Consider the following 12000-nt stretch of genomic DNA (forward strand, 5'->3'; position numbering starts at 1 on the left):
CGTCACTAAAAACACTACTTTAACCTGCTTCTTTACTTGGCACCAAATGCTTTGAATCCATGACAACAACTTCCTTCACGTGGAGAAATAATTTATTAAACACAAACATCCAACAGCCATCCAAAAATAAGACAGACTGTAATTTTCAAATAAATTAGGTTTAAATGCCTGAGTGTATTTGTGAGCAGGCAAATCATAACATCAGCCTAAGACATGTATATTGCAGGTTTATAGTGGTCTGTGTTGTTTCATTCCTAACAACAGAAATCAAGAAAACAGCAGTGGCGTAGGATTTTATAGGCCACGAACTGAACAATCTTCTTATGCTAAGTTTATCTGCTCTATGGTTTCAATACCAGGCACACGGGCAGCTTCTTCCCTCTTTTCTTTCAAGTAAGACTACGAGCAGTCACAGTCCATTTTAAGGCAGCGCAGTTATTGGACTCAATTCGAACTGGCGGTGGGTCGGCGACGGCAGGCAGGAGGCAGGGAGGGTGAACGCAGACGGCTCGAAGTTTTCGGCGTCGAAAGCGGAGGTGAAGTCATTGGTAAAAAAGAAGGCCGACTCTGGGGCGCAGGTTGCGGTCGGTTCGGGTGTGGCGGCATGAGCTGGGGCCGTGGAGAGGACCTCTGACTCAAACTGCAGCAGCTGACCCATGAAACTGAAGTTGGGCGAGATGACCTCCCGGCGCCGCTTGACGACGTCGAAGGCCGCATCCAGCCGCAGCTGCTGCGTCCTCATGATGTAAGCCATGCAGATGGTGGGCGAGCGCGATATCCCTGCCTCGCAGTGGACTAGGACCTTCCCCCCCGATTGCTTCACGCCATCTGAAAGGAGATGAAGAGCGGGAGATTTTTTATTTGACTTTCTATGATTATCGGTAAAACTGGCATTTAAACGTCAAGCGTTCTTTTTTTATGCTTTAAAGTGTTTGAATCGGCAGGGAGTTTAACAGTGAAACATTATATATATTTTTTTTTGTCATTGCACATTCCATGCTAGCATTCACGCTTCCAAACACACTTGTTCTCACACAAACGCAGCAGCATCAGGCAAACAGGGCAAACGATCAACCTCAATGTTGCACCTTAAACGCCGAGACAGAAACGTACACACGTCTTATACTAGTCCCACAATTAACATGACTTAATTTCACTATATTTTAAAGCTCGATCTATCTGAAAAACACCCATCCCACCTACAGATGCACCTCTCTAATCCTAAAAATATATATATATGAACAGCCACTGCAGGCAAAAAGAAATGTAAAAAAAAAAGACAATTGAGTTAGTTAGTTAGTTTATTGTTTGTTTCAAGCAAATGAAAATAAAATAAAATAAATAATGATAAATAACAATGATTGATAATGAAGCCATCGGGATTCACATTTTATATGAGGACCTGTAGCAGATCTTTGAAGACTTGCACGCACCACTTTTCTGTTATATTCTGTTTCTTTGTTGAGTGGAGCTGATATAATTTCCCTATGGGATTATTAAAGTATTCTGATTCTGATTCCAAAGCAATGGACAAAATCAATAACGGGACCCATCCGATACCGGCCGGTCAGCCAAGTGTTTTCGTGTGTGCGCCTGAGCTTTGTCCTCGGGTCATGCCAGGCTATAAATAGCCGCTAGCACATTGTGTCCCAGCACCTCTGTACTCTCCCACACAGACACATCCTCTCTCCCTCTGCAACACATTATCCAACCCAGTGCATTCAGGCCCATCATCAATTCCCACCTGTAATCAACCAATAGCTGCTTTCTCAGTGTGTGTGTGTGAGTGAGTGTGTGTGTGTGTGTGTGTGTGTGTGTGTGAGTGTGTGTGTGTGTGTGTGTGTGTGTGTCCGCCAGCCCACAAGCCTCCTCCAACCCGCCATTACTAAAGAAAAACAGCTCATCCGGTTGTCACACTGACTGTCCACACCCGGTAGATTAAGCCAAGGAGGTGATGACAGCATAGAGGGGAGGAGTAAAAGGGAAGTCAGAGGAGGGGTGGGGGGCGGAATAAGTGAGTAAATCCTGAATGAAGGATGACTAGCTGGAGATGATGATGATGATGATGATCATGTTAACTTGGTTGCAGCAGGTTTTCCTCTAGCCCTCTTTCTGTGATGACAAAGAGGTCGAGACAAAAAATAAACACGCCTGCGTTGAGGCGGCTTGAACTCAGTTGGGGCTGTTTTTAAGACTCCTTAGGATAATCTTGCACCCTGAGGTTTCCAAGGAAACAAGGAAATCCACGTCCATTTCCTTCCCAAGCTCTTACGCGCACCAACAACCCGTTTGGAAAGCCTGCTCGTCAATTCTATAGACGTGAACTTTTGAGTCAAGCCTGCCGTCAATAAGAGACCAGCGAACCGAGGCGTGGCGCGTATAAATATTCACTCCAACTCACCGATGAACTCGATCGCCTCTTGAAAATGGGAGCTGATGTCGGCCATGTGGCTGTCCTCCACTGGGATCCATTTGTAGTCGTACTGGCCGTCGGCCGGCCGAAGGTCCCTGCGGGATACGTTGAGCAAGGCTGTGATGTGAAGACCGCTGAGATAGTCCTCTCTGGAGGCATGATAGGCACTACCAAGGAAGAGAAACGGGAGGATCTCTACAGGTTGACCCTGAATGGAGAGAGAGAGATGGAGAAATTAAATTCATCTTTATTGTGATGAATATTCAGTTTGTTCTCATTCGATCTTATTGTCATTCATATTATCATGCCTGTTTCTATGGATCTCCACTGTTACGGTCATGATGCGGGTTTCCAATGCGTTTTCTTAATGCAAAGAAACAATCTTTCTTGTCATATCGTTTTAAAACAATGTGATTTCACGACCCACTGACGAGACGAAACACTTTAACCCAGATGTTGATGAATCTGGCTTTAAAACACCTGGAACCCACTCATGAGAAAAACACCCACACACCTGTTAGCCCCAAAAAGCTGTGGAGCAGAACATCCACAAATAGAATGCAAGGTGGCGCAGGTCAGAGGTCAACACGCACATTTGAAAAAGCTGGTCGATTAGGATTACAAAGTCTCTGGTAGCAGCAGAATTGGTTTTTATAGGAATAATGTGACGAATGTGCGGCAAAGTGGGAAGTGGAGTGGCAAAAGGTGCTTTCCATACCTGATCGTAATCTGGCTTGTGGTGAGACGGCTTCTCGCTGTGGCCGTGGACTCTTTTCTCCGTTTCACTTCCACTTTGGTCGAGGGTTTTCACCTCAGTGCAAAGTTCAGGGTATTGAGAGCGGAAGTTTTCGTATCCTCCTGAGAGAAGAGGGACGGGAGACACTGTGAGTTGGGTTGACAAATTAAATTATCTATATCTATCTATCATCTATCATCCATCATCTATCTATACACACACACTAGACACATCTTCAGAAGTGGCAGCATTTCTGAACTGTCTTAACAGTGTTATAACCTTATTATAATCACTTGAAGGCGCGCTAATCCTTTCTGGGCGACATCCTAAGCACGCAGAGGTGACAGACGGAAATGGATGCGCGCTTCACATCCACGATCAAACGAGATTCACGTCGCTGAAAGACGCGGCTCGAACAACATGTCTTCTTGTTTTTATTTTTGATCATCGCAGCGCAGCTTCTCTGTTTCTCCGTTTCCCGCACTGACTCATTCCCTCCCTCCGCTGACGCAGGCAGGATATTTATCATAGTGAGAGCAAATGGGCCGAAACTACATAGGAGTATACGGGCAAGTGAAATAATAATGACGCATTCATAGGCTACTGTGTATTATCTGTGTTAGTTTACACCTACCGACAAAGCGAGACAATTATTTATGGGTTAATTTACTTCAGTTTATAAAAGGAGTACAAGTATCACTAGGATACACGCGTGAGTTTTGTTTTGAAGTTTGTGGGATATGATTAAGTACCAAGTTTAATACCAAAAACATCTGTTTGTTTTCTGTTTTTTTTAAAAAAAAAACCCTATTAACGCTTTCCCCTATTGTTGCCGTTCTTGAGTTTAGCCGACAATACAAATAAATAAAAAAAACTTAAAAACAACTTCAGACAACATCTGCATTGTTTTCCAGCCCCCTCTTACCTTTCAGGAAACAGATGTTCGCCCCGTTCGCCAGATGTGAGAGGCTGTTGATGACTATTTGCGCTGCGCTGTTGCTTTTCAGCTTTTGCCAGCGGGACGTCCGCTCATCCAGCGCCACGATAGCGGAGATGCGTCCCTCCCGAAGCCGGAGAAGGGCTCTCTCGTCCGGTATGACGAACTGCAGCGGCACCGGGCCTCCCCGGGACCGGCGGACCACCACGGAGTTCAGGTTGACATTGACGGAGCCTTTTATGTTGGAGTTCGTGAATGAGAAAAAAGGTCGGCAATCCACAATCAGGCAGCTTCCGCGCTGCTTCCGGATGATTCTCCTCAGGCGGCGGCAGTCGATGCTGGAGACCTTCATCCTGAACCTACACGCTGCTCCTACTTCCGGAAGAACAGCACAACACGGGCGCGTGCGTCCGCGCCTTCTGGTTCCTCTTCGGGGATTCCGGCTGAATCAGTTTTATGTGAATGACACGTCCGGCGCATTACGTCACAAACCATATATGGACTCCCGCCCGTCTACGACTGAACAGTGACTCCGCCCCCCACCCCCGGGACTGCTACGTTACAAACTCCTTCATTACTCACTGTTCTCCATTCTTCGTTTGGTGACTTGCGCGTGTTTTTGTTTTTTTAAAGAGGAAAAAAATATATTATTTATTTATTCATATGCATGATAATAAACCTAAAACAAAAATTATATTCATGATACAAAGGCAAATAATTGTGCAGGAGCCGAAACGGCTTCTATAAAATCCTTCCCTCTATTACAAACTCACTAAATAGAATAAAAAAAATAATAAAAAAAACCCACAACAAACAAACTGAGAGAGAAAAAAGGAAGAAAGGAAAAAAAACAAGACAACAACAAGAACAAAGAAGATCATAAAATTACAAATTCATTTCAAATACTAGACATGACTACAATTTTGCCTGGACAGAAGTTACCTCACCAAACAAGACCAAAACATTTTGTAAGAGGATAAAATCTTAAGCGACCTGTCCGGATTAATGGATTTCATCAGGGGAAAAAAGCCCATTGCCCCACAGCTGATGCCGAAGTTTTTTTTGAAGCATACATCCATCCATTAAAAAGTTCTGGGGAACCGGAGGTCGTTTCAACTGATGTCGGTGAAGAGGTGGTGCCCATCCTGGATAGGGTGTCACAGGGTCAACACATGAGGAGGCAAAACTCCATACAGAAAGGCCGAGGTGGATTTAAACCCAGAGCTTCTAGCTATAAATAACCATTAATAGCCACTGTCCTGACGTGCGTTCTGCTGTCAAGCGTCATAGGCATAATTTTAAATGCCTAAGATATTCATGATGAATGAAGAAGGTAAATGCACACCTTTATTTTCAAAGCATGACTTCCAGTTAGTCCCATATATAGCCCGTTGAACCTGCAACGTGCAAGCCTAATCCTGCAAACGAATTAACAGGTTTAAACGTCACAGTGCCTGCAGTCACATGATGTGCCCTGGCACGGTGCTGAGCACTGTGTTTACTCATACTGTTAAACCTCCCACATGGGGATCTGGATCATCACCAAAAGGTTCTTGGTAAAGATACCAAGAACCATTTATAACATGGTTCTTGGTATCTTTATGCACCAACCATGAAAAGTAAAAGTGCATTTTTGAATCCGTAAATGGGGTTTTAAATGTTAAAATAAAATAGTACATAAATCATCGACATTTAACAATACCAATAAAATAAAAATAAATTACTCTAATTACTCAAATTAATTACTCTAATTACTAAATCATCCTACATGACTGCCAAATTCCATAAAGATTGGTCAATAATCAACTGAGATATTGAGGAACACATTGTGAAGCTCCATTGACTGCAATGTTACTGAATATTTCCAAGCGATCCAGAATCTACGATCTCTTGTGGATCATCACCAAAATGAAATCATCTGTTCCTGGTAAGATTCCCAACATTTCCTGAAAATGTCAACAAGATCCGTCCAGAACAGTTTTGAGTTATCTTGCTAACAGGCGGACGGACTAACGCTGGCAAAAAAAACATAACCTCCTCGGCGAGAAAGAGAAATGTGACAGACAGCGAGACAGAACATGGCGAGCCTGTTTGCCACTGTCTTACAAATGGAGTGGGATGGATGGATGGATGAATGCATCTGAGGATTAGAGGAACAGCAGGCCTTGTGCCATATGGTCCAATCTAATCTGCATGGGTTTGTGACATCATCGCTGAGTGAGGAGGCCCACCGTGCATTTCTGAGTTTTCATTTCATTACGGGGTTCATTAATGTCAGCTGTAAATAACAACAGAGGACCCAGACGGGCCACATGGACACATGTGTGGGCTTGTCTTTGTCTCTTTCTCTCTCTCCTCCACTTCCTCCCTCCCTCGCACACACACAGCCCAGAAACTCCTTTCACAACAGGATCGCTTCAGTATGTCAGTGGCTCTGTTCTACGGCGGCCATGTTAAAGAAGCAGGCAGCCAGGACTTAAGACTGCGACAACCTGCTGCACAGAGTTCTGCCGTTAGCTGCGAAGAGGAATCTGCTGCACCAGCCAAAAATTAAAGACTATTTCCAACGCCATAGTTCACAAACAGTTTCATGTGCGGTGATGTCACCGACTCTCAAGTAGAAGGTCAGTTTGAATTCCACCAGTGCTGAATGAAGCATATTAAATGCCAAGAAAGATAAAAGATTGGAAGATTCGGACCTTGCCGCTCTTCATCACGCAATGATGACTGTCGGAGCTCTGTCATAAACACAGCAGACAATAGCTGCTGGTCAGAATCTGTTAGTATAGCACGAGAATGAGACAAACCACTTCCTGTCCGGAATGTCCCTTTTTCCATGGGACCAAAACACAATGCGTGGCTTTCGCTGGGCTGTGCACCCGTTCACCCTCACTCCCCTCTCAGCTGCACAGGTGCTTCCTGGTTTGCTGACAGAGGACAAAGATGATGATGATGATGATGATGATGATAATGTCATTTCCAAATAAGGTCCCACGTTATTTATCTTACCTCAGCTAAACACTGAGTACAGTAAGTTGGAATTTCTCTACCAATTGTGACTAAAGGCAGAGTTCCAGAGTGGTGTTTATAGCAGACATCATTTCTGGGAAGAGCTTTACAGAACCAAAGTTCTACCTCATGACACCAAACCAAGTATGGGTAATGAAAAAGTAAACCATAATTTTACAATAGTCATCTTTTGAGATAATAGTTATCCAGCATCTCCCATTATAGATGAGATTTACTGTGCTATAAATCACTGTCTTAAAAATGATTGACTTTCTGGCTTGAATGGTAAACCATTGAAACTTAAAGGTGTAGTTTTCTGCATAATTAATTGTGATATTTTGCGTAGATCAATATGATAAATGGAATAAAATGAGCGATGTATAACATTTGAGCGCTTTTATGGCCTAAACCTGACCTCTGACAGAAGATTGGACCATGCTCGTGAAAGTGAAAGTCAATATTTCAGTCACTTAATGAAACATCGTCACGAAAATATATTTAGGAGACTTTTTAGTAATACTGTATGCAAATTTGATTTCCCTAAAACAGGATGGCACGTTGACCAATAATGTAGCCAATAAACACGACGCTTTGCTCAGAGATTCCAGATAACATGGAGCCACAAGTCAGTCCCTGTCAATGCCGTGCATGATCGCTCAAACACTCTGATCATTTTCCGTCCTATGCGCCAGTAAACAAGTGGTGACTGGTGCATACTGAAACAGGAATGTTTGCTTTTCCTGAATTGAAGTCATGATGTGATGGCCACGATGACACATGACACAAACACTTCGACACAAACACAGGCTGACACTTCATGGCTTGACTCATATTCCCCATATCCACCCACTGATCAATGCAATGTCACGACTCTTCCAAGAAAGACAACCTCTTATGCAAGATAGTCAAGGAGGGAGGGAGAGAGAGAGAGAGCAAATAATGTGTGTGTGTGTGTGTGTGTGTGTAAGAGAGAGAGAATATGTTTATGTGAATTTGATATATATATAATAAAATATATTTTCCCAAAGACATTTCAGGTCAGTTTCTAAGTGAAATTTCATTTGTGTAAAAATAACTGATGCCTCAAGTGTTAATACATGTAGTATATACTATTATGCTACGAAGGTAAGAGTGCTGTGGGAGTTATGCTGCATAGCTCTTGTTGTTGTTCTGTGATGTGTACACTTAAAAAAAGCATGTCTGATTACCGGTTTTTAAAACCCATGCCATCATTTCGTGTCAACATGTTCCACAATGAAGACACCAATTCCCAAAATTGTTCCGCACACAATTCTGCGCAAGCACTTTGGCGATGGAGGCAAGGAAAAACTTACTTTTATCAGGCAGAAACCTTGGACAGAACCTAAGGCTCATAGTAGTGTCATAGTAGGGATGCTCCTGTTCTCTCTCTCTCTTTCCCCCCCCAACTGGTCAAGACAAATGGCCGTCCACTATGAGTCTTAGGTTCTGTTCAAGGTTTCTGCCTGGGAAGGGAAGTTGTTCATTGCCTCTGTCAAGTGCTTGCTCTTGTGGGACAAGTTGGGTTCTGTCTTTCCCTGCTCCACCTGTAAAGTGCCTTTAAATAACTTTCTGTTATGATCTGGTGCAATATAATTAAAAACGAATTGAACCCATCAAAGTATCTAGGCCTGCTTTGAGGCCTAAAACCATTGACTCTTATCCTCCTTGTTTTAGCATGAATATTCTGCACAAACAGACTCAGAGTGCGTACTCTTGGCCAATCTGTTCCTGAACTCATCTGGTTTCTGCCAGACACTGCAGTGTTCCCAGTGTGAGTCATTCTTTCTCATTTCCTGTTGCCCACCCTCAATGGATCAAATCAGAAAGAGAGCAGACCGCTGCAGGTGAGATGCAGATAGTGGGGGTGAAAACGTGACTTCATGACTGAGTCAGGATTCTCGCTGGAGGCTATGTGTGAAATGGAAAGGTGTGAATGGCACTGACTGTGAGGCATAGCAGATCTTACACTGTTAGAGTCTTGTGTCTAATTGGACTGCTGGCAGCTTTACTAATGTTGCATTTTTACATCTGTGGAAATGGTCCAGAAAGATGCTGCAAAACTGTTGACCGAGTCCAGCTAGATGAGCTACATTCACATTTTAATTATGCTTCTGGATTGGATTTGCTCTAAAGTACATACAGATATCATTTCGAGGTTGCTTTTGTCCCCTGTAGATTGCTGCTTTTCTCACAAGTCGTCCTCTGCGGTTTACTAAAAACTAAAAGGTGAATAACTATCTAATCTAGCTCAACACAAACTGAACTTACTCACGTGCAAATATACTGCAACACAGTGTATTTTATACTGTGAGCTCTGGGATGACATTACAAATATATTCACAGTTTTATTCCCTGCCTGTAAAAAGAAAAAAGGTGTTGGTGTACCAATCATCATTCTCGTACACCAGTATTATGTCCAATCCAATAATAGAGGCTTGAGAGTGCAAGAGAAGAGCGCGTTAGTCATTATTTGCATCATCATACTCGTCATATTCTGTTAATGAGAGGGTTGGAGCTGAGACACCCTCACGAGAGGCTCTGTGGGAGGCAGCGGCAATGGAAACCTTAGCTCCATAGCAGGTGCTCTCCACGTCCTCTATATGCAAATGAAAATATATCTGATAAAAATAAAAAAGACTATAGATCCAGAATAAGACGTGCAACTCCGCTGAGCAGCAACAACCTACGGGGAACAACCTCGATGGGGATTTCACACGAATACATCTAATATGCTATTTGTCTGTTGTCATATGAATGACATTTTGAAAGACTGTCAGTGGAAAAACGAATGCCCCTTCTTTTAAAAGAAAAGATCACACATACTCAACAGCATACCTTTTTTTAATAGATTTTTCTGTGTTTTATCTGTGTCACGAGACTCATTTCATTTCATTTTCATTTTATTCCTATGCACAACAATAAACATAAACAAAACATTACAAAGGCAAATAATAGTGCAGGAGAGGAAAAGAAGCCGAAAGGGCTTATATAAAAATCCTCCCCTCAATTTCAAATTAACTAAGCAAAATCAATCGATATATATATAAAACAAAAACTCTTCAGGTTTATCAAAAATATGATGAAATCCATGCGATCACCGATCTTTCGGTTATTGTTTTGTTTTGGCCACTTTAGGTAGACTTAAAGGATGAGTGAGAGATGGGCGATGGGCGCTCATATCAGAGCTGTGTGGCTGTCAGACAGAAAATAGGAGAGCTAATATATCAACAAACGTTGCATCTTTGTAATGTCAGCTTCACAAAACTACTCAGACTGGAAGCCCGAGTGTTCATAAGTCAGTGCAATGGGACTGTGTGTGTGTGTGTGCAGTTGATATCTATGTAGAGGAAGTGCGTGTATTATCATGAAAGTGGAAATGACTTGCCTCTCCATCAGCAAAGTGCTACTTCCCGTTTTTTTGTAACAATCATATTTATAAAGACAAATCACAGTAAAGCTCACGGTGACAGGGAAACAGGTCACATATGAACACATTCATTGGTCCCGCCGCCGAATGGTCAAAGCTGAGGCTAACTGATATAACCGTCTCATCAGGCATCCACAAAACTGGAAATGAAATTAAGTGCAAATCCCCATGATATACAGGAATAACGTGCCAGTCAGATATCTCGCATTTTAAAAAGTTTCTTTCTGCTGCAGTATATATGCATACAGTTTGAGCTCGGAGTGTGACCTCTAATATCTTCCCTCCCATGGACTTCCTGTTCTTACCCGCCATGTAGATCAGGGGTCTCGAAACATTTTTTCTGTGAGGGTCACATAGATTTTCCCTTCTCTGATGGTCAGTTTGTACAGGAAAAGTGTGACGATCAAATGGGTGCCGAAACATTTATTGCTTTCCAGAGAGCCACACATAACCAATTAACCCTTTCTTCAGACAAAAAAAAAACAGGAAATAAATAATAACACTATAAATAAAATAAATAAAAACCAAATAACCCTTTCCGAGTTCATCACAGAAAAAAGGTCCATGGAACATTAACTTTCTGGTCGTATGTGATCATTAAAATGGTCCCAAACGAAAGGAAGAATGCTTTTCTTCAGAATATTAATATATTCTTCACTATCAATATTATGTTTAGGAAACAAAAGATCGAATTAATGACCCCTCTTAAATGCACCCCATACCATTATTGATCCCCCACCGGCTACTCGTGTTATTTTAATTTTTTGGGGTCTCTGGTATTGTTCAGGGGGGCGGGCCAAACGTGGAGGCGGGCCGTAGTTTGGGGACCACTGATGTAGATGATGGGGTGGCGGTAGGAGGGAAAGAACAGGCAGCAAGAGTGATGCAGCACAGCGGTGGCATCGACTTGCTCCATGCGCCAATCCTCCTTCTCACCCTACTAGAACTGATTCGTCTGCATTAGGCCAGGGAGGGTCTTACGTGGGCGATGTGACTAACTGCACAGCAGAGAAAAAGGGAGGGAAAGAGGGGGGGGGAGGGGGGGGGGAGTGGTGATTGAGCCCTCTCGAACCTGGTCTGGGAGTGACGTTCACCAGAATTTAAACCAGTTCTCCTCCCTGCAACTACACGTACTCCTGTCCCTCGCATCGATCGACGCTTACAACACGCTTGGTCTCACTTCAGAGATTCTCATCCCCTGTTCCCTCATGCATCAGCAGGGAAGGACAATTGTGGGAAATTGCTTTCTCGACTTATAAGGCCACTGAGATGTCAGCTACCCTCTGATGGGATGACTCATGCATACCCCCCCATTCCCAATACACTCAGCTGCTTTAACTCCTCATATTCCCCTGAGGAACCCTACTATTGCACTATCTTGGTAGTAATTGGTTTCATGGGTTCATTTCTCTAAAAGAAAAACAATAAGGATATGAAAATGACTTCAATCCAAGACA

The 12000-nt window shown here is 43.0% G+C and overlaps 1 protein-coding gene across 1 annotated transcript; it reads right to left on the reverse strand.

Moving 5' to 3' along the window:
* Positions 1-74: 74 nt before the first annotated feature.
* On the reverse strand, positions 75-4503 carry LOC137915807 (dual specificity protein phosphatase 5-like). Its single transcript, XM_068758926.1, has 4 exons — positions 4075-4503; positions 3132-3271; positions 2402-2621; positions 75-828 (listed from the first exon to the last, which is right to left on the reverse strand). Exons 1-4 carry the CDS (start codon positions 4436-4438, stop codon positions 422-424), a joined length of 1131 nt encoding a protein of 376 aa, XP_068615027.1. The 5' UTR covers positions 4439-4503; the 3' UTR covers positions 75-421.
* Between the last annotated feature and the right edge of the window lie 7497 nt (positions 4504-12000).

The sequence above is a fragment of the Brachionichthys hirsutus genome, unplaced genomic scaffold (genome assembly GCF_040956055.1).
Source record: "Brachionichthys hirsutus isolate HB-005 unplaced genomic scaffold, CSIRO-AGI_Bhir_v1 contig_225, whole genome shotgun sequence".
NCBI classification, from domain to species: Eukaryota; Metazoa; Chordata; class Actinopteri; order Lophiiformes; family Brachionichthyidae; genus Brachionichthys; species Brachionichthys hirsutus.

What these genes read in the sequence shown, in the direction of transcription:
- LOC137915807 (XM_068758926.1), bottom strand. Translation starts at nt 4,438, where the DNA reads ATGAAGGTCTCCAGCATCGACTGCCGCCGCCTGAGGAGAATCATCCGG. An exon ending in GAACATCTGTTTCCTGAAAG is followed by an intron (nt 3,272 to 4,074) that starts GTAAGAGGGGGC and finishes CTCTTCTCTCAG; the next exon opens with GAGGATACGAAAACTTCCGC. An exon ending in ACAAGCCAGATTACGATCAG is followed by an intron (nt 2,622 to 3,131) that starts GTATGGAAAGCA and finishes CTCTCCATTCAG; the next exon opens with GGTCAACCTGTAGAGATCCT.